The sequence below is a fragment of the Vanessa cardui genome, chromosome 28, assembly GCF_905220365.1.
Source record: "Vanessa cardui chromosome 28, ilVanCard2.1, whole genome shotgun sequence".
In the NCBI taxonomy this organism is placed as follows: Eukaryota; Metazoa; Arthropoda; class Insecta; order Lepidoptera; family Nymphalidae; genus Vanessa; species Vanessa cardui.
In genome coordinates, this window is record NC_061150.1 from 3,622,476 (window position 1) to 3,646,856 (window position 24,381).

General features: G+C 33.5%; 1 protein-coding gene across 2 annotated transcripts in view; it reads right to left on the reverse strand.

Moving 5' to 3' along the window:
- Positions 1-808: 808 nt before the first annotated feature.
- Positions 809-24,381, reverse strand: part of LOC124541773 — a 58,603-nt gene continuing 35,030 nt past the window's right edge. Inside the window, exons 1-3 of one of the 2 annotated variants that reach the window (XR_006967269.1) lie at positions 2,934-3,116; positions 2,559-2,809; positions 809-2,111 (exon numbers count right to left, since the gene is read on the reverse strand). Coding sequence is in view for 1 of the 2 variants with exons in the window: in XM_047119720.1 (XP_046975676.1) it covers positions 1,906-2,111 (206 nt within the window). In the remaining variant the exon portion in view is untranslated. Of the gene's footprint in view, positions 2,112-2,558; positions 2,810-2,933; positions 3,117-24,381 lie in introns of those variants that run through there. The other variant, XM_047119720.1, reaches the window with a different exon arrangement.

Sequence of the window (24,381 nt, forward strand, 5' to 3'; positions counted from 1 at the left end):
GTAATGTTCATGTGTTGGATTTATTTCCGGATGTATAATAAAAAAGTGGGTTAGGGAATGATGAACAGACTATGTCTAGCTTTTTCCTGAAAATTTCCATAGAAAAAAAAATGACAGGCCAAAACCCCAGAGCATTTGGTAGTTTTACATTTTAAAAAGTTAAGAATACTGTTAGTTAATTAAATTTTGTTATTTTCAGATATGCTAGAATCACTGCATCGAAGGCATTCGATGTTTCTCGATGCAAAACAACATGGTTCTTTGATTGCCTTGCTATTGGGAGCTAAAGTACCAAACACTCCAGCCATGGACAGAGGAAGAAAATTGGAAGGCTTGGTACGAAAGGAAGTAGAAAAACAGTATGGCAAGATTTAAGAATGTGGCCTAATCATTAGCAGAAAATACCGAATGGTGGCTGCATCACCAGATGGAATATTGAAGGAAGATGTTGTAGTAGAAATTAAGTGTCCAACTAACGAAAAAACGTTTGCTAACACATATATTGTTTATTACACATATATGTAATGGCAAAATCACAACAAAGTTTGCTATCCAAGTTCTTTTGCAAATGTACATACATATGTTAGCGATTTAAAAAAAGGTTTATTTTGTGTGGCAGATTGGCACTTTGAAAAAAATAATTAGGTCCATATTATTCCCATAGAGTATGATGAAATGATGGTAAATGATATATTGTGTAATGTTGTTACCTTTTGGAAAAATAATATCTATAGTCTATTATAATAATTTATTTTTAATATTTATAAAATAAAACAATAATCAAAATTAATTTTTCTTTTATTTCTCAAATGTTTTTAATTATAGAGTCTTGTATATTAATTAAGGCACAAGAAATTACAACACAGTCATCTAAAAATTTTATTAAATTAGTATTAACAACTGAATGAGTCTTTAACATTGAGAACTCCCTCAGACGTCGTATGACTCTCTCTATGTGTATCCGTAAACTTGCAATCTCTTTAGTTTTCCGAGCTTCAGCTTTACAGTTAAGTAAGTAAGTTAAATTTGCTGATACACTTGGAGGTCTCACTAAATTAAACCCCTTTTGTAATAATAATTGTTCAATATGCTTGAATCCTCTATCAGCTAAAATAGATACACCAGGTTCTAACTGATCTAGAAAATTGCAATCTTCAACTAAGGATACATCGCTAATTCTTCCACCATAGCCTGGAGAAATGTAATTGATAATACCATCGGGTGTGCTACTTATCTATATTTTATTGTATTGGCCTTCTTGTATTCCGACCATGTTAGGGCCTGGTTGACAGATTTTAATGGTTTTTGAATTTCGATTTCTAAACAGTCTATTATGCAATAAATATGTCTGTATTTATGCCTAAAAGCTATAGATAAGTTTTGTTCAATGGTAGATTTATTACTTTTTATAATGAAACAACTTAATGCCTTTGCTATAAGTGGTACATTTTTTTTTAATATTTTACTGGCATAAGAAACTGATAGACCAAACTGATTACCAAGTTCAGTAAATTTTGTGTCTAATCTTATTTTTTTCAGACATAACAGTATATGTTCAAGAGGAATACATGTCTGATTTTGTATGATTTCTACTAAAAAATAACAATTTTTAGATATGCCAATATAAAACCTAGGTCTCACTCGTATTAATTTTAGAGTTGATTGGTTATATTCCTTTTGTTCATCTTTTTGTTTTATTTTGGCCATTTCTAATTGAACATTATTATTTTGATCATCACTATCTTATGTTATTTGAAGACTGATTAGATGGTGAAAACTGAAGAATCAGTTTTGAGTTGTGACCCAGACGGTGAAGATTCAGTTGAGGTTGAGAACATGTCATAAGGATTTTTCTCTTCAGTTCTGAATAATCTTCTTTTAATGCTGGTGTTACCTCTTGAAGTTTCAACTTTGATTGGAGATGTTGCAACAGATAAAAAGTTGGTTATTGTAGATGTTGCCCGGTTCATGCCTGTATTTGTATTTGTAGCTCCTATATTTTGATTTAATAGTTACTTGAACTAATTTACTATTTGTTTCTGGGCAGACTTGAATTGATTTATTTTGGGTTTCTTTAATAAAATGAAGCTCCTCATCAGGTACTTGTACATCTGAAACAAGTATAAATTCAAAAATTAAAAACAACCCCAACCATAGATTTACACCAAACATAGCTAAGAACACCCGCGACATATATACCTTTCAAACAAAAAAACCCATTAAAATCAGATCATCCGTTTGGGAGCTACGACGCCAGACTACATATACATTTACACACACACACACATCAAACTGTAAAACCCTGTCGTTTTTGCCTTGGGGGTTGAAAAATAACAAACATCATTCTCCCTTTGGCTTCTGCTTATAGCATAGACTAGCGACTTGCTCAAGAATTGCTCTATATATAGTTGAAAACTGCATCAAAATCCGTTGTGTGGTTTTAAAGATCTAAGCATATTTACACACATACAGACACCGGGAAGCGACTTTGTTTTATACTATGTAGTGATAGTGATTTAGTTGTACACAAATAGTATCGCTTTACAATTTAGACTTACCTCCAGTTCCTATGTTACTATGCTGTAATTATATGTTGCTAGTGGAGGGTGAACAAGTTGCTTGTGCAAGTATCTCTTCTATTAATGATGCACGCTGCCTTTTTATTACTGCAGACCGAGGCATAGTTGTAGCTGTTCTCTTTAAACGATCAGGTTGACATTTAAATTTAGTAGGTACATGGTTTCATTCTTATTGCTGAGACAGAGCCCCTAATATGGTACTCCATGTAATTTTCCATGTCATTTGGCAGCTGTAATAAAACAAAGAAGTATTATTTATATAGAAAATACTAACCTCACAAGTAATTTTATTTTAAAGTTATTTGGTATTTATCACTATAATACCAGTATTTGCGACTAAATAAATGAACTCACATCAAAATGGTCCTCGCAAAAATAAATTGAAGATTTAGGTGATATAGTGGACGGGTCGCGTCGTGCTAATTGCAGGCACTTTTTACGAAGAGGCCCCGATTGTGGCACATGAATAAATAATTTATTGGGATTTTTTATAGTTGTACTTGTATAGCAAGGAACTGTGCAAACTTTGTATGATGACGAAGCCATTACTTCGAGATTTCAAGAAAAACAAGAGAAAAACAGTTTACACAGGATCATTCACTTAACTGTTTATTGAATCATGACGTCACGGCCTAATTTGTCACGTGACTTGCTGTTTTGGCGGGAATTTTGAATCGTATTATTTCAAATGACTGTTTTTGTTATATATTAACTTTAAAAATGAAATAAACAATTATTAAACGTATCTTTAGTGTCCTAAGAATACAATAAAATACTTTTTATAAAATTGTCAAACACCCAATTGTTAAGCGTCACAACTGTGCCAGTGTGTAAAACCATTTTGTTGTCAAACATATAATTTGTAATATAAAATTGTTTCTGTATCTTAAAAAAAATGTTGAAATTAAAATGGTTTTATGCAATTCGATATTATGAAATGGATAATATAAGTATTATATACATCTACGTACATACATAAGGGTAGTACAACATTGTCAAGAGATGGCGCTTTAAACGTAATTAGTTAAAGGGAAACGTCAAAGGATGGCGCTTCAAAATTGTCAATTGATACTAAGTCCTTTTCATAAAAGAAGTCCCGCGGTGGATTGTGGCACTAAACAATACTTTCAAATTTGACAGATCGGCCATGTTGTCTTTTGTCGATATGAATGGTCAATGTTATCAAGTTCGTTTGTTGTGGTAGATATTTGTGTTTTTTTAAATAGATTAATGCGTTATTGGATATTTCGTGATGCCTAAAGTTGTAAAAAGTTCGGCTCGAGAAATTATATTGAAGGTGAAGGAGTTCTGTGATGCGGTTCTTAAAGTACTGGTCTGTACACAAAGACAGGAAAATAACAAAACGACGTTTTGGGATGTTATTTTCCAAGGCGTGGGATAAAGCTGCAACACCTGCTAATATCAAATCTGGATTTGAAGCCACCGGAATTTTCCCATTTAATCCAGAAAGGATACCCGAAGAGGCATACGCTCCTAGCATACCTACCTTTGATTCCACAATACCTGGCCCTTCTCAAAATCAAGAAAATAATGATCCCAATGATAGCGATAGTATTACTAGTGAGAATCTGTTGATTCCTTCTCAAGGAAATGAAAATAACATTGACAGCGATGCTACAAATGCTAGTGAAAATTTGTCAATTCCTCAACAAAATGAAGATATCATTGACAGCCACGATACTAATGCTAGCGAAAATGTGTTGATTCCTTCTCGTGGAAATGAAGATCCTTTTGACAGCGATGCTACTAATGCTAGCGAAAGTATCTTAATTCCTCCTGAAATCCACACTGAAAGCAATGATGCTGTTGTTGGCAAAAATCTGGTCATTCCTGCTCACGTAAATGAAAATCCCAATAACAGCACCCCTTTTGATGTCAGTGGAAATCATTTCTTCTCTGTTGAAAACCCGGTGCCTATACTGCATCCAGATCAAAAAGATTCCCAGACACGTGGACATCTATTACCAAACACTGCAAATCGTAGCAGATTTGAGAATATGCTTTTATGTCAAGCATACGTCCATGAAGACTGTGTTGGTTTAACAAAAGAAGACACTGATAAATTTATTTGCACTCGGTGCAGTCAGGACTAATTCTAAATATTTATTTCATTAGATTTTCCTACTTTTTTCTAGTTTTTAAGTTTACGTTTTATTTTTGATAATTTGGTTGATTATCTATAAGTATAATTTACTTAGCATTTTAAGTTTGAAACTAAGAAAGACTTGTTGATTCTCATTGTTGACTTTATCTTTTAATTTAAATTTTTGTTAAGGTACTTAGTACCTTATTTGTAATGAATATCGCCCAAAGAATATCTTTTAAATAAATCTTCTATTAAAATATAATAACTATTTTTATTTCATTTTATTTAGAAGTTTTTTAAACTAACTGATTCATACAGTAAATATGGCCACATGTATGGGCATATTTACCTCCCCCGTCGGAAATATGGCCAATTTCTATATTTTTAAAAATGTTGCAAATACTTTTTTATCATTTGAAGTCTTTTCATTTTCTTGCCTTTTTTGTAAAGATAAATAACCACTCTTTAGAAATGAGTGCTAAAACTTTCTTGTTTTAGTTTTATTATTATTAAAAAAGCATACCATACCTTAAGGTGGCCATATTCGACCCAGGTACCTGTACTTCAAAAAAAATTGTCACACCAGGGAAAAGTCGTCCGCATCCCAAAAAGTTCAACTTGGATGGGTTTGATCTATGCGCCATACGGGAAAAAATTCACAGTTTTTATATAGTGAGGAAGGAGTTACCAACATTGGTTAAGCTACGTGCCGCATTGAGAAAAGATATAAATTTTCAGGGAAGCATCACAACATTGCATAGAATATTAAATAATATTGGTTTCAAGTATAAGCGATGCCAATCCAAACGTAAAATTCTTATGGAACGCCATGACATAATCGCATAGCGTGCAAGATATTTGGAAAAAATCCGAAGAAATCGCACTGTGGAAAAAAGGCCAATGGTATGTTTAGATGAGACCTATATACATAATACGTATCATGCAAAAAGTTGTTGGCAAAGTGAGAAGGAGCCAAGACTGATGGTCTCAGAATCTGTAGGGAGTCGCTGGATAATTGCTCATGCAGGTACAGAGAATGGTTTCATAAATGGTGCATTGTTGATGTTCAAATCCATTGGGATTTTGATTGCAAAGTCTTCAAATTATCATGATGACATGAACTCAACAAATTTCCTTAAATGGCTGAAGGAAAAACTGATTCCTAACCTACTTGAAAGGTCTCTTGTGGTAATGGACAACGCTCCTAATCACTGTACACAAATAAACAAAGCGCCTACAATGTCCAGCATCAAGAGTAAGTTGCAAGAGTGGCTGCGAGAAAAGGGTATCTATTTTGAAAATACCTGGGCAAAAGCTGTATTGTTTGTTTGATCTTGTCAAACAAAATAAAGGTCCACCGACATATGCTGTGGATGAATTATTGAAAGCTCACAATCATAAGGTTTTGAAATTGCCTCCTTATCACTGCGACCTCAACCCGATAGAAAAAATCTGGAGCCTTGTGAAAAGAAAGGTGGCGGATAAAAACGTATCCCAAGACCCAAAAAACATAATGACTATTACCGAAGATGCTTTTAAGAGTATCTCAGCGGAAGATTGGGCTGCTCAATGCAAACACGTGGAGCACTTGGAATAGCAATATTTAAAAAATGACAGCCTTATAGATGAAGAAATGGACAGACTCATCATATCCACGGCTAGTGATAGTGAAACAGAATCGGACTCTGTTTCCATTCACTCTTCCGATAGTGATGTTAGTATGACCGATGTAACTGATCATAATTATTCAATAAAATTGTAAATTCTTTTTGTGTTTTATTCCTTATTTTGTGATATACAAAATCCCGGAAAATTCTAAATAAATAATCAAATTACATAATCACTATTAATAACGACACTAATAATTCCATCTATTCAATAATTCTCATCAATGTAATATTAATCACATTTAAAGTCTAGTTAATAAAACAAATCCAGTTATATAATTAATAAAAATGCACCTTTTACAATTAAACAATAAATATAAAATTTAATTAATAAAATACTAAAAAAATAATAATACATTCAAATAATAAAACATTTGTGATATCGTATCTTAATATTCATAATATAATATTTTCCCGTAATTAACCCTGGCAACATTATGTCGCGCGAATAAGCGCTGCGTTTGGGGACTTCTTTCGTGAAAAGGAGTATACATCGAAATCGTGAAGCGGGCTCTCTTTCCCTCTATGTATTATTCTACTCTTTGGTCACAGTGGATAATGTAAAATAACAGAGTATGTGTTGCACTCACGCACACAAAAACACTTATTTGCCGCTCGTCTATACCTGTTTGCGTCACACTAGTCGCCGGTGCGCTATCGAAGCGGGAGAACGCGCTGCCTCACTTCGGTCCCTACGTAAGTACCTAACCTATTTTTTTTTACGAGATTTTTAAATTTATTTAATTCCTAATTGAATAAGTAAACTATACTTGTCATACCTTAGATCCGTTGTAATACATATTGATTTGTCCTCGAGATAGAGAGTTCTTTTTTGTTTATTTTTCTATAAAGGTCAATTGGTCACAGTGAATCATTCTGTATTGGGTCATAGTGAACTGTTGATCCATTGTAACCCAACAAACTAAGATTTATTTTTACTCTATGTTTTAGGTAAAATGCCTCGCAATCGAGTAAAAAAGACTACTATCGGACTACATACTGAAGATCAGATGAGTAACACTCTAAAACTTATTTCGGATGGCCAAAAAATAAGAGCCGTTGCTAGGTCGACCGGTATTCCATTTACAACGTTATATAGATATCATAAAAAAGTTAAAAATAACCCTGATCCCGAAAAACCAATAAGGCTTACACCTAACTATGCAGTTCGTAAATTATTTATTGGTGAATAACAAAGAAATTACGAAGTAGCGATGTTAAATGGCATAAAAGTACCAGTTAAATGGCATAAGACTAAGCTCGCAGGAATCGAGTATCTGTATAATCTCAGAAAAAAAGATAATCAATTATCGTTGCGGCCTCCAGAGGGTTGTAGTTTGAGCGCAGCAACGTCTTTCAATCGCCATAATGTTGGTTTATTCTTCGATAATTTAGAAAATGTCATGGCTAGACATGCTTCCTTTGGAAAAGGCACCAGAGTATTCAATTTAGACGAAACAAATACTATGACAGTGCAAAAATGTAAAACCATGCAGCATTTTATTAGTTACTCAAACAGCAGCAAGGACAATCCTAGTCTGCTCATATACGATAACCACAAGTCGCACATTTGCATAGAGACCCTGAATCTGGCTAAAGACAATGGTGTGACAGTTAACAGTGCCGCCGCATTCAACAGGAAACCTTCAGCCATTAGATGTCGGAATTTTTGGGCCATTCAAAACTGCGTATAACCATGCTGTAGATAGCTGGATGTTGCGAAACTCAGGCAAAACTTTCTCAATATATGAAGTGGCTGGATGTGTCAGGGAAGCCCACATGAAAACTATGACACCCGGAAATATTTGCGCAGCATTCAAAGCTACTGGAATATTCCCCTTTGACAGAAATGTTTTTACTGACCATGATTTTGCTCCTAGCGAAGTTACTGATCGACAAGTCGATATATAAAATAACTCCTCCATTAAAGTTGACGGGCATTCATCTCACACTACTGCTTTTGATTTACTAGAATTAGCAAAAGAAAATTACATCATATTGTTCTGTTTGCCAAGCCGCACTACACAGCCTTTATAACCGCTTGACCGGAGTTTTTTTAAACCTTTCAAGACTTACTTCGCTTCAGAAACTAAAAACTGGATGTTGGGTCACAAAGATCGAAAAATAAATCGATAAATTGCTGGAAAATTAATAGGTAACGCATGGACTCGCACTGCTACCTCTTCTAATGCTATGAATGGGTTTCGTGCATGTGGTATTTTCCCGTACAATCCTTCTGCTATTCCCGACAGCTACTTTGCTATCTCTGATAACAACAGCTTTCAAAATCTAGATGAAGGAAACTTTGCTTAAGACCAACCAGTAGCAAGGGAACTCGACGCGAATGCTGATGTGACTTCATATTATGTTGAGCCTCAGCCTGGTCCAACGACATCAACTGTCACTGGTGAGCGGGAGCCTGATTTCGGGTTCTTACTATATGAAGATCTTGCAGCGGACGCAATTATTATTCCCGTAGAAGGAAATGTCAGTCCGTCCAACCTTTCTCAGAAACATAATGTTGAAACTGTAGAAGTCATAACTCCAGGTGAATGTGGTATCTATCTAAATATACACATGTTTAGTGCCATCATAATATAAAACCCACATCAGTAACGTTAATAAAGTAGTCTTATATCAACATTCGGGCGTTTCATTTCCCTCGTCCTTATATGAATATTATCTTAAAGAATGTTCACCGGTCCCAAAAATTCAAAATCTAGATGAAGGAAACCTTGCTCAAGACCAACCAGTGGCAAAGGAACTCGACGCTAATGCTGATGTGAATTCATATTATGTTGAGCCCCAGCCTGTTCTATCGTCTCCAACTATCAATAGGGAGTCTGAAACTGTAGAAGTCATAAATCCAAGTAAATATCTTAACGAATGTTCACCTATCCTGAAAATTCTTGTTCCATTATATAAAAGAGGCAAGCAAGGTGCTACCGTTATAATTTCAGAAGAACATATTAACTCTAAGAAAGCTAAGTTGAAAGGTAAAGCTAAGAAGCAAAACACCAGACAAACCTAGAAAAAACAACCAAAAATCTATTCCTAAAAAGAAAAGACCGAGGTTTAGTTCTGAAAGTGAACAAGAGTTCGATGAATCAGATTCTGACCAGACTGAATCTGATAAAGAAAATACTCAATGCAGAGAATGTTTCGATGACTACGCAAGTACCAAGTCCACAGCGGACTGGATTCAGTGCCTGACGTGTAAACTCTGTTACACGAAGATTGCACTCTATATGGCGATTACTGTAATAGACGTGGACACAAGAAGAAGAAGCTTGCAGCTGTAATAGCTAACCTGGCCAAAGTGAATTCAAAGAATAAGTAACCTGGCCAAAGTAAACAGTATCTCTATATTTGTTGATTATTTGAAGATTTTGATTACTGTTTGATGTTTTTTTTAAGAAGGAAGTTTTGGTTTTTTCCATAGAAGTCTGCAATTGTCAGTCATATTACAAAACGAATAATAAAACTCATTTTTACTATAAATTTTATTATTCCTAAGTTTAGTTCTGTTAAGTTTTAAATAATTTTTAATAGACGTTGTTAAGTCGCTAAGTTTACCCAAATAATGATTGAAAGACTGAGCCATTTATTCCTATAAAAGTGCCATTTACTTTAGTTTAACGGTATATTTGGATAAGAAAACCTTATAATATCACTCTACTCATATCAATATATGAGTAGATAGTCAGTATAAGGGCTAAAGTTGTTACAAATAGTGAACTCACTCGAATAGTGCTTTAAAAAAAAAAGTTAGAGTCAGCTTACGAAAAGTGGGGCAACTATCCCACTTTTACGGGTAAAGGCGGGATAGGAGTAGGATAGATGCCTCATTTTCAAAAAAAGATAGACCAAATATTCTTAGATACAAAACATCTTACAAAGACACCGAATGGTCAGAAGCAAATTTGCTATCCCGAAACAAGAAACTGATCATTCCTGAGATAAAACCCACGTATGTAACCAAGTTACAGATCAAGGTGAATAAAAAAATGATTTAATTAGTTTGCTACAACACAACCATATCCCAAGTTTTTATGCAGATTTCTTTAATAACTTGTAAATAGATTAACCTAAGAACACAAATAGTTTTGGAAGATTTATTTTATCCATTATTGATTCCTATATAAAAAGAGAGATTAAGAGAGAGACGAGTGCAATAAAATAGTTTAAACTATTGTTGACTGCTTAAAATATTATAAATGATTGATTAGATACTATGAAACTGTTAAGAGTATACTCGTAAATAAATTAGTAAGTTTTGTGGTATTTGAGTAAGATTTAAAAGTTCAAGGAATGTGTGTGTTTTTACGTATTGTTGATTATAAGAGAAATATGACTGATAAGGAGAGATATTAAGGAGAGAAGAATGATTACTACGAAACAGTTTAAAGAATTATTACTTTCAGAAAAGTTTGGATAAGTTTTGTTATATTCGTATACATAGATTTAATTAATACAAGAGTTATCTATTTAGTTTTGATAAAGTTTCATTTTTTTATTGTTCTAGAGGTTGCATTACGTGCATTTAGACAATAAAAATACACTTAAATAAACATTATTTTGCTATATTTTTTTTTTCTTATCAATATAGTGTCATAACTCAAAATTTCAGGTTTTTTTTTCATGATTTCAGATAATTAAGTATACCATTTTATAGCTACTTAAAAATCAAGAAACCTTTCTTAAGAACATATTACAGTATCTTTTTTTGTTTTCGTAATAAAAGCAGAAAAGTAAAAAAATATGACAGTGTAAATTTCAAATGCATTTTTGTGGAATGTCTCACTGCCCATATTAAGGTCAACGCAGTTTAAAATTGAGAAAAAGTTGAAAAATTCAACAAAATATAACCAAGTTCCATCTCTTAAAAATTGGATTTCGAACATTAATGTGTATAAAGAAATGCTTAAATATTTAAATGAAACACGTGGAGTAAGTAGTCTGTTGACAAGAAATATACAAATAATATAACGTGGCTATAATATACAATATATTATAGCCACGTTAAGGGCCCAAAATTACGTAAAATTAACGTATTTATTAATTCACGCATTTACTCATGTTTTCTCCCTTAATGCGTACACACAGATCACACTTGAGTGCGCTCGGAGTTAAAAATGTATTTTCTGTGGCGTGCGTGCGGGAACCGATGACTGCGACAGTGAGACCGCTGAGCCAAGCGACATCACCAACCTGCCCTGCATCAACCTGCCCCCGCCCCTGCCGCACGCGCGCCCGATCCCGCGCGTCGTCTGTCACTCATCATCGGACAGTTATGCGCTGCGCTTGAAACAATAGTTTTTCGAACGTAGTAAAAGTAATAGTTACCTTACGTTACGGCTGATAATTAGTTTTTACGTTATTTGTGACGAACATTTAATCAAAATGGCTGGTGTATCTTCAAAGAGCAAACGTAAAATTTCTGACGAAAATAGATTATTTCAAGACAATTGGGAAGAGGAATATTTTGTTGTTTTGAACAAAATCGGTTCGGCAACACGTTTAATATGCCGCGAAAGTGTGATATTAAAAAAATATAATATTATGCGACACTACACTACAAAACATAAGATGTTCAGCAATAGTTTTCCAGTTGGGTCTGCATTGCGAAAAGAAAAGTTGCACTCAAGTTGCTTCAAGAGGTCAACAGCAGAATATTATAGCAGTCTCAATGTCACAAGATACAGCGGTGACAAGAGCGTCCTACGAAATTTGTTACTTACTAGGAAAACATATGAAACCATTTACTGACGCTGAGATAGTGAAAGAGTGTTTTATAAACGCTTCGAATATATTATTTGACAAATTTAGTAATAAAACGCAGATAATATCGCAAATCAGGCAACTACAGCTCTCAGATTCTACCTGCGTCAGGCGAATTGAAGATATTTCGAAGCATATTTCTGACTGTATCATAGATGACTTGAAGAATTGTAAATATTTCAGCTTGGCATTTGATTCGAGCACCGATGTCTCCTCGACGTCACAATGCTCAGTTTTTGTACGGTACTGTATGGAACAGAGTATCGTTCGAGAAGATTTTCTGAAGTTTCTGCCCATGAAAGGTCAAACCAGAGGAATTGATTATATTGATACTATTTGTACTTTTATGGATAAAAATAACATTGATATCAAAAAAATGGTAAGTGTTTGCACCGATGGATGCCCATCTATGACTGGAAGCGACGTTGGGTTTATTTCACTATTGAAAAAAAGAATATGACCTTAAAATCTTCTATCATTTCACTGTATCATACATCAAGAAAACCTCACAGCACATACTACTGTGCCAGAAATTGACGCCGTAATGAAAACCGTTGTAAATATCGTCAATTTTATTAGAGCACGAGAACTGAACCATAGAAAATTCAAGAGCATGTTACAAGAATTAAATAGTGAGTATGGCGATGTTCTTCTACACACCGGAGTGCGATGGATGAGTAGGACAAAAGTTGTAGAACGGTTTTACGCTTTAAGGCACGAAATAATATTATTTCTACAACAAAATAATAAAGTTTATAAAGAACTTGAGCAAGACAGTTGGTGGTGTCTTTTAGCGTTTCTTTGCGATATAACTGAAAAACTTGGTGAACTTAATCGTCGATTACAAGGTGAGCATAAACTTATTTCTCAAATGGCAAGTAAAGTGTTTGCTTTTGAAGACAAACTTCATATGTATATCGAAAAAATAAAACATGAAAATCTTAATAATTTTCCAACATTGATAAAAGCTCAACAGGATGGAATTAAGGTTTCCCCAGAAAATCTGGTTTATATTTCTAATAACTTATTTTCATTAAGCAACGAATTTCAGAAGAGATTTCAGGATTCACGTAAAATAAAGAAATGTCTTCTTTTAATTGAAAATCCTTGGCATTTAGAAGTAGCCACTACAACAGAGCTTGCATTATTGGGTTTTGATAATGTAAAATTTTCTGATGAGCTGATTGATTTAAAAAATGATACGAATCTGCAGGCGATTTTTAAAGAGAAAAGAGAGACACATCAAAATGAAATATGCAAAAAATGTCTACAGATCTCGGCTTACCGATTCGCATCTAGACGACGTCTTGAGAGTAGCATGCAGTAACTATGTGCCTGATTTATCAAAAATTGTCAAAAATTTGTTACAATGTCAAAAATCACATTAATTTTCATGACAGAAATAAATGCTAATTTTTTTATTATATAGTTTTATTTATGTATACAGATGTTGTACCACAAGTTCCTGGCACGCCTAATCAATCTAGTGTATTGCATGATTTAATAAAAATGCCCCAGAAATCATCTGTTATTAAAACAAGACAGGGCCGAAAGAAGCAACACGCTATAATTTTAACTTCAACGCCACAAAAAGAAAATCTGTTAGAAAAGGAAATTAATAAAATGAAGAAAAAAGGAGGTAAAGAAAAAGAGAAAACATGGAAAGGTAAAGGACGAGGAAAAAAGACTAAAGTATAGAAGAAGGGTCCTGAAAAGTCAAAGCGCCAAGTATTACAAGAACAGAACGAAACTTCTGTATCAGATGTTGGCACTGACGACTTATGCCAGGACGATGAGGATGATGACGCAGAAGATGCTGGGAACAGATGCCTAGTATGCGACGAATTCGGAGGAAACAACGAGATGTGGTACAGGTGTACCTCGTGTGGACTATTTGCTCACGCGGAGTGCACTGGATGGGAGTCAGCTGAAGGTTATGTTTGCGACGTATGCTAGATTTTATTTGACTCCAATTGCCCCCAGGGTGATCACCATTACCCCTACGTTGGTGTAATGGGAGTCAAATCTGTTTTTTTTTTTAACTCTTATAATTTCCAAAGTTGACAGCCAAAGTGACTGAAATTGATCTCTAATGATAGTTTAATAAGCAAATTATGTTTATACGCAGTTATAATAAATACTTTCTTTTTAATTAAAATTTTATTTGAGTTCTCGCTTAAGTGACCCCCAGTACCCTCTTTTACCCTACCGTCTGTGCTACTTGGGTTGCGAGCCAGTTTAAGAGATGATACGCAAATAAGTGCAGCGGACATGGTATTTGGTGAACCGATACGTTTACCGGGAGATTTTTTTGAGCCAATGCAACAAGAAACTTATAATAACGAGACATTTTTAAAAGAGTTACGTTCTAAAATATCGAAATCATAAAAAAGAAAATGCATCAAGGAAAAATATTTGTTCACCCGAATTTGAAAGGTTGCACTCATGTATTCGTACGCGTCGACAAGGAGACAAAGCCCTTGACACAACCTTACATCGGTCCTTTTTTATTTATTTTAATTTATTTTATTTGGTTCTTCAACAATTTGTACACTGTTTATAATAATAAAATATAACAAAAATAACATTCTGTTCTAAGTGTCACAATTACTTAAAGAAGAACACAGCATGCACTAAAAGAAAACAATCAACATCTTAACCTAATTAGAAAATTATTTCAATCTTAATTAAAAGGAAGTAAAAAAACAAAAAACGATGTAATAAATATATATATGGGACAGGATGTATGAACTTAGACTTCATTTTTGTTGCCCAGTACGATATTTTTCATGGACGCAATGGACGTAACATTTAGATCGACACTGTGTTGATATTCATCATAAGCATCATACATTTGTGAAATTGGACTATGTAGTTTAAGGTTTGTGAGATGCTTTGGTTTATTAAACAAGTGCAAATTATTTGACCTAGGTAATCTGGTGGGAACATTAAAAGTAAGTTTTTGTAATAGGTCTGAATTAATAATCGACCCAGTAACGATTCTACTTGAAAATATTAATTGAAAAAGACTTCTACGTTTCGACAATGGAGCGAGTTTGAAATATTCAATACGTTCATCGTAAGATTTGAGTACTTTGCTAAGCTTGCAACTATAAGTTAAATATCTAATGATTTTTTTCTGGATGGACTCAAGTCTATCGATACGATTTTTGTATCTAGGAGACCAAACTACACTGCAGTACTCTAGATTACTTCTAACCAATGCATTGTACATAACAATTTTTGTAGTTGGCTGCTTGAAGTTCTTAGATTCTCTTATTAAAAATCCTAGTATTTTCGATGACTTCAGGACTAAGATTTCGATATGTTTATCAAATTTAAGTTTTTGATCGAAATTTATACCCAAGTCTCGAATAATGTCTACCTCTTTAAGTTCTTCCCCATTTATATGATATACTGTCGGTTTTTTATATTTGTTTTTTGTGAATTTAATATGTTTGCATTTTGCTACATTTAAAGCCATTTTGTTTTCTATGCACCACTCTGCTAGTCTATCTAAATCATTTTGAAACATAATAAAGTCGGAGGAATCCTTAATCCTAGCCTTTAAATCATCTGCGAAAAGATATATTTGTGAGTGTTTAAAACATTCACCAATATCGTTGATAACAATTGTAAACAATTGTGGTCCTAGATGAGAACCCTGTGGGATACCAGACAAAACCTGAAAGGAATTGGAAGTATAACTATTTACCACTACTCTAGCATTGCGATTTTTCAGATAAGAATCAAACCAACTAAGCAAAGGATTCGATATCCCGTAAGATTTTAATTTGTCTAATAGAATAGCATGATTTACGGTATCGAAGGCCTTACTGAAGTCGGTGTACACCGCGACTACCTGGATTCGTCTATCTACAGCATCAATTAGGTCTTCGACGTATGAAGTCAAGTTAGTTGCAGTAGATCGCCCCCTGTAAAAACCGTGCTGGGCCTCAATTATTAACTGCGATACATGCCAAGTAAAAAATGGACATATGAGCTTTTCAAAAACTTTTGCCAAAACTGACAGAATAGCAATTGGTCTATAGTTAGTTATAAGAGATTTGTCACCGTCCTTGTAAATCGAAACGATATTGGTTTCCTTCCATTTTCGATATTGGTTTCCTTTTAAAGTAATTAGTAAAAAAGATAAATATTATAAAATTATGCAGCAGGGTACGCAGAAAAACGTTAGTCGAGATCGATTAAAGTCTGCGTTTACGCTTAACAGCAGTTTCCAACAACGACACCAAATACGGCAAGTGCAATTGCTCGAGAGTGTCGAGATTCGGAAGAACGATTAGACCTGTACTTCGTTTCTTATCGTAAACAGCTTTCAATTATTGCACAATTAATCTTTGTGAAGATGGATAAACAGCAAAGCAAGCGCCAAGAGGAACAAATAATTATTGCACAGAATGGTGCTGGCAATAGCGCGGCAGCATCTGAGAACGAACAGCAAATTGCATACGTAAAGTATGAAGTTTATTTATTATTCATCATCATCTGCATTCTTGCCGCGATGCTGTATTTATTTTGGAAACGATGTAAGATGAACTACGCGCTTTATATGAGGCGTGAGCTGCGCGAGCTGCCCTTAGGTGAGTTACGGGGAGGTGATCAACGCTTGAACGGTCGTCTCCACAGTCTACGCGAGTGATCATTTAGAATAAAAAGTGTTTAAGTATATAGTAAATGCAAGTGTCTACTTTACGTAATTAATGTGTAACAAGTACCAATGTATGATCACTTTCATTAGCTATCTGTATGACGAAAAAGTAATTTGTTAGAATAAGTTTAGTTTTATAAGTTTATGTATCAAATATTATGTATTTACCCAACCATATTTTATGTTACTTTTTATTAAGCGGGATGTACTGTGCCGGAGACACATTAGTATTGTAACGATCTTACTAATAAACGGACGTTTCAACCGAATAGTGTTTTATTGCAATACTCATCAATCTGACATATACAGATACACACGTGTAGGGTCAAGTGGGGGACAGTGTAACAAGGGGCACAGTATAACATCAAGGTTAGCTCTGTCATGTTCTTATTTGTCATGGCAACTCTTTCCGTGTTTTGACAACCTCATGTGCCGCCATCTTAATCAAGTGTCATCGGACTTCGAATTGCCGAGTTAACGGAATAGTCATAGAATTTATGTTTTGTGGAAAAAATTTGTGAAAAATTTAACTACTGAAGTTTTGTTCTTGTTGGAAAACTAATAATATCTGGTAAGTAAATATATGTTTCATTTAATCTTTAATTACTTGGTGTTTAAATAAAAAACAAAGTGAATTGCAATTTCTAACCTATAAATTTTTATTCATTTTTACATTTAAACAATAAGGTGTGGGGTACAGTGTAACGGGGTACAGTGTAACATGTTATAGTGTGCCCCTTTTAACATCTTTTTTTTTCTAGGAGTGCTCGCAGTAATAAGATGGTTCGGAATCGGAAAAGGAAGACGGAAATTGGTCTACACGATGCTAATGATATGAAAGAAGCAATAGAGTTGGTAGAAAATGGAATACCCTTGAGAAAAGCAGCCGAAAGAAAGAACGTAAATTATGGCACTTTGTATCGTTATGTTAAAAAGAAAAAGACCTGTTCAGCCGAGGAAACTGAAAATCTGCGGTTGACTCCTAATTACGCGGTTAATAAAGTTTTTTCAAATGATCAAGAATCAGCATTAAAACAATATCTTATAACGTGCTCAAAAATGTGCTACGGTCTTGACACGACTGAAACTAGAAAACTAGCTTATGAAATGGCTACATACCACAAGCTAAAGATGCCAGCATCTTGGGAAGCTAAAAAAATCGCAGGAAAAGATTGGTTGGATGGGTTTCGAAGAAGGAATCCAGATTTAACTTTGCGCAAACCAGAAGCCTGTAGCCTTTCAAGAGCTACATCGTTTAACCGGTATAATGTTGAAATGTTTTATAACAATTTGGAAGAGGTAATGAAAAGGTGTCCTAGTTTTGGCGACGGTACTAGACTATTTTGTCTTGATGAAACTGGTACGACGACAGTACAAAAACCAAAAAGAGTTTTGGCATTAAAAGGATCAAAACAGCTCAATAAAGTAACAAGTGGTGAACGAGGAACCCTTGTGACAACATGCTGCGCAGTTTCTGCCACAGGCAATGCCCTGCCACCGGCGATGGTATTTCCTCGGAAAAATTTCAAAACTCCCATGTTGAAGGGCGCCCCTATTGGTACATTGGGCTTAGCGCAACCTACGGGCTGGATGAACACCGAGTTGTTCCCTCAGGTTATAAAGCATTTTGTAAAAGTAACTGGAAGCTCAAAAACAAACCCATCGCTTTTTATACTTGATAATCACGATAGTCACTTAGCTCTTGAGGCTTTGAACATAGCTAAAGAAAACGGCATGACTCTGCTTACCATTCCGCCTCATTCCAGCCATAAATTACAGCCACTCGATGTGTCAGTGTTTGGTCCTTTACAGAATTATTACAACGCCGCAATAGATTCATGGCTTTTGCGTCATCCGGGAGTACCTGTGACGATATACAATATTGCAGAACTACTAGGTGAAGCATTTGAAAAAGCAATGACACCCATAAACATAAAATCGGGTTTTAGGAAAACCGGCATATTTCCATTTGACAGGAACATTTTCACCAGTGAAGATTTTATGCCAAGCGAGATTACAAACAGAACTTTAGAATCTTCAGCTTCATTATTACTGCAACATGAACAGACAGCAAACCAGACTACGGCTTCCGAAATTTCCTTGATGCAGGAAAATGAGCAATCTCTAAACCGGCCTTCGACATCTAAAAACTCTGAAGAACAGAACGAACAGCTCTCAAATCAAAATACGGCGCCTGAAACTTTGTTGTCGCTTCAACAAAATTTCGAAGAAACACAAAAAGTCAGTGATCCGATGAAGCAGCAAGAAAATATAAGCTTAATAACAAATGATGTTAATAGAATGGAAGACATTTTAGCCAGCCCAATTGAATGCAGAGAATATCCAAAGGCTGGTCCCAGAAACTCTAAAAAAGGAAGAAAAAGAGGTAAAAGTTGTATCGCTACCGATACACCAATTAAACAAGAATTTGAAGAAGCATCCAAAGAAAGAGAAAACAAGAAGCGTAAAAAGAAAACTCCCAATGAGGGAAATATAAAAATAAAGAGAAAACCAAAGAGAGTCGAAAAAGTTACCAAGGTTTTATTTGCTAGTTCTGAGAAAGGCTCCGAAAATTTAGATGAAGATTCAGATATTGTATCTAGCGGTTCAGATGATATCCCTCTTTGTTTGTTGAAAACTCCAGAAAAAGATGATTTTGTAGTTGTAAAATTTATGGGAAAACAGACAAAGCATTATATAGGAAAATTATTGACGAATAATGAGTTAGATGAATATGATGTCAGTTATCTACGCAAAAGTAGTAAAGTTGATAATGTCTTTTATTTTCCTTTAGAACCGGATCTTGCTATTGTCAAAAAGGATGATATTGAGCTTATATTGCCTTTACCTAAAACGAAAAAACAAACGAAACGTCAGGCAGACTTCTATTCATTCCCAGAAAAAATTCTAAGGCAGTTTAATCTATGTTAAGAAAAGATTTTTCATAATATTATATTTTTTTATGTTTGTTTTTGATTGCCAAAAATATGTTTAGATCATAATTGAAGTTAAAGGATGTTATATTTTTGTTTCTTTTTTTATTTGTATGTTTATTGATGTTGTTTAGTTCACTGTTATAGTGTACCCCATCTTGTTATACTGTACCCCTATAGCTGTTAAACTGTACCCCACCCCTGGGGCACACTATAACAAAATTGTGATCTCAGAAAACTAAAAAAAAAAATTGTTTCTATGTATAATTTTGATATTATTTCAAACCTAATATGGAGGTAAAGACTGTTGATTTTAAGGTAAAAAATAAGGAGACATTACAATAAACGGTTTTATTTCTAAAAAGAAAAATAACTTTTTTGTTACACTGTCCCCCACTTGACCCTAATCATTATTAATAAAATATATATATTTTTCAGGCTATGAGTGAATCAATCCTTTATTTGGAGCAGCTATACTATTATTAATGATGATTTGGTGCAGACAATATCCAAGAAACAAGTGACCATGCATTGAACAGTTATCTACTTCTCTATATAATTTCCTTTTGATTTAATTCAAACAATAAATATACTGAAAAGTGGATTTGTCTCTTTATTGAATATCTATTATTTTCTACGATATTGTAAAATTAAATTGAATTGAGAATGATTTAAAAAATATGCATTATTATATAAGAAACATTTATAGGTACATTATTATACTATTATGTATGTATATTATATGTTTATATTAAATTATATATACATTATTATTATACTCAATAAATGCTTGTAACTATTGTTTTGAATTCTTATAAATAATCAACGACAAAAACACTCATTGCTTAAAAACATAGAATGTTATTTATCCTTTTTCTAAAAGGAAAAATATAAATAACAATAGTAGTATAAAACAGATAATTAAAACTATTAACTCTTTATTGTTTAATGTAAATCAGTAACTTTATGTATGTAGTGCATATAATTATATTTTAGGAAAAATAAAACAAATTAAGAGAAAGTAATTGTTAGGTATTTGTTTTCAATATATTAAACTTTATTTTCACAATGATTCTTGGAGTTAAGAGTGTTGGATGTAATGTCACACTGGAAAATCAATAACTATTGTTTTGATTTCTCTCAAATAATCGACTTCAAAAACACTCATAGCTTAATAAAATAGAATGTTGTTATTTATACTTTCTCAATTATGGGGTATATTAAAACAATGAACTCTTTATTGTTAAATTTAAATAAAAAGCTTTATATATGTAGTATATTTATAATTATATTTTAGGAAAAATAAAAACACAAATTATGATAGTAATTATAAGGTATTTGTTTTCTATATATTAAACTTTATTTTCACAATGATTCTTGGAGTTAAGAGTGATAGATGTAGCATCACACTAGAAAATCAATAACTATTGTTTTGATTTCTGTCATAAATAATCAACTTCAAAAATACTCATTGCTTAATAAAATAGAATGTTGTTACTTATACTTTTTCAATTATGGGGTATATTAAAACAGTCAATTAAAACTATGAACTCTTTGTTGTTTAATGTAAATAAAGACCTTTATATATGTTATATACATAATTATATTTTAGGACAAATAAAAAACAAATTAAGGTAGTAATTATTAGGTATTTGTTTTCTATATATTAAACTTTATTTTAACAATGATTCTTGGAGTTAAGAGTGATAGATGTAGCATCACACTGGAAAATGCAGCACAGATGTATTTGTATTATCTAGGCTTGTTTTTCTTCTTTGGAACTGTAATCACAAACAATATTTTTTATTAATACATTCACAAACATATAAGTCATGATCATGGAATTATTTAAATCTAAGTGAACCCTAATTGAAATATAATTAATAAAGGCCATAATACATAATGGCAATTAGACATACATATTATTGTAGTATATTGAAATAGTTTGTATTTAATTAGGATAATATCGAAATAACAAAATAATTTAAGCATAACTTTGAATTGAGATGAAAGTCACTTCATTTTAAATTAAACTTAATAAACAGGAAATAAAAACAATAATTTAAATATAGAATAAAAGTGTTCGCAAACTAATTTTACTTATTAATAGATGCTCTAAATATGTATAAGTATATCAACGTAAAATTGTAAGGAGAATTCAATTAACAATATTTGTAGGTTAGTTATAGTTTAACACAAATTCCTCTATATTAATAACAATATTCACTGTTTATATATTTTTTAAACGTTTAGAATCTTTATTATAAACTTACGGCCCTTACAATTATTACGTATCGTTTTATTTATTTAATGTAATAATAAATTTATGTTTACGTACCTCTTGATGAATTTTATAATATAATTAATCTTTCAAACAATGTTTCAGTGTAATTTCTTTTCTTTTCACTGCTATTATAACACTTAAAAATTAAAGCATTCACCGTTCTATTTCTTACAGTAATGTAAACAGTGTAAAATACGATAAGATAACCTTAAAATTTTTAAAGACATTAGACAATACTTTGCGAGAAATGTCAAATACAAGAAAAATGACAAAATATTTTTTTTTCACTCTTTTTAGCGCGTGTAAGTGAGACGGAAATATGAATTGTGTGGTAGTCTTTTTCGAGTAGCTCGATGGCTATCATGGTTTTAACGCAAACGAGTAATGTCAAACTTATACTATCGAATTCAAATACTTCGTAAACGTTTTCGAATAGACGATACGTTATTAACGCAAGAAGTATTGAAACTCGTACTAGGGGTACAGACCCCTAAGATGTCGTAAAACTCCAAAGAATTTTGATTATGAACACGAAGACCACACTATAAATCATCCGAAAACCTCTTTATTATATATTAGACCAAGCGTTATCCTCCGTATATGAAAGATTTGATTTATTGAATAATCACAACGACGTGTTTAATTTTTTATTTAATTTAAGTGATAACCAAGATTATAATCGATTAAGAAGTAGCTGTCATCGTTTACAGGAGAAACTTTCAGCAAATGATTCATTGGATATTAACGCCGATGATTTGTGTGAAGAAATTATGTATAAATTATATATATTTTTCGCAGTAATTGGCAAGCAGAAGCGAACGGGATTTACCTATTTAGTATCCTAATTCCTAAATGTTCCACACTTTTGTACACTTAGATATTAATGATAATATTATTTAAGTACTGTAAAACTGGAGAACATTTATTTCAGTCAAAATTAACAATTAAAAATATTCATTCAAAAATTAAATTAGTTTTTTATGATGATTCGTTAAAAAAGAGGCGCTTCATAGGTTTCGCACACAGGCGCTGCCGGGGGTCGGCGCGGCCCTGCGGCTGCGCATGCAAATAAATGAGAGGGAGCAGGAGCATTTAATGACGGATTTGGAAATAGCTTGTATTGTCGAAAAGCCGGGTGAGAATATACATAACATTGCGATGTTATGTAGGAAAAAAGTCGGTTTCGATCTCACCGACTAAGATATTGTAAGTGCACAGCGCGTGGGACCGAGACGCTCCGCGGCGGCTGACGGCGAGCGAATGCGACCGCGTCCCATCGTGGTGCGGTTGACGCCCCGCTTACTGCGAGATGAATTGCTTCGAGCGGCGCGCGTGCGGCGCAGTGCCGACACGTCCGGCATCGTCGATGGTGAGCCGCGACGCTATTACATCAATGAGCGGCTCACACCTCTAAATCGTTACCTTCTATTTAGGGCAAGAGAGGATGGCGATTTGTGTGGACAAGAGGAGGAAAAATATTTATTCGGCGCAGCTCTAACACTCCCATACACCGAGCACGTGAGGAAGCAGATTTACAGAAGTTTTTTTGTGTAAACAACGATTAGCCTGGTTATTACTACACATATATTACGACCTTTTTGTTTTAAAAACACATCGCTATTTTTACTCATTTATTATTTTAAATGTACATTTACCATATTGTGTTATTTGTTGTTGTATTAATTATAGTTGCCATGTTTATGTTGTTAGTGGGATGACCGAATTTAAAATACTAACTATGCCAAACATACACCAATATTTTTAAAAATACTCTTCATCAAAAGTATAACACCTCGCCTCATTGCCTCCACTGGTGACAGGAGGGCTGGTTCGTTTTTTGCCCAGAGGATCGGAATTGCGATTCAACGGGGAAATGCTGCTAGCATTCTTGCCACCATTCCACGCGGTCAAGATTTATACAGTAACTAGTTTTAGTTCATATTTGTATATATATATTTAAGCATTTAATGTTGTTAATTCTTATGTTAATAAAAGTATATTTTTATAATGGTTATACATTACATTAAACATTATTATATAATTACTTTGTAACTACTACATATATCTTTAAATATTTATTTTCATTATACATACATCTACTTCCACATGTTAATCTATTACTTTAGATTATTCGATTAGATGCCTGGGTTACGTAAGCTAAAAATTGGTTTCTTAAATCCAGGTTCTCTGGGGGCACATCATGACGAATTCATGTTGGCTATGAACCGCCACGATGTTGATATTATGGCCCTAAACGAAACCTGGCTCAGACATAGTGAGGAGGGACGTGCACCAAATATGCCGGGATATCGGCGTGGCCGTGGTGGTGGTGTGGGATATTATATTAGACGAGGAATA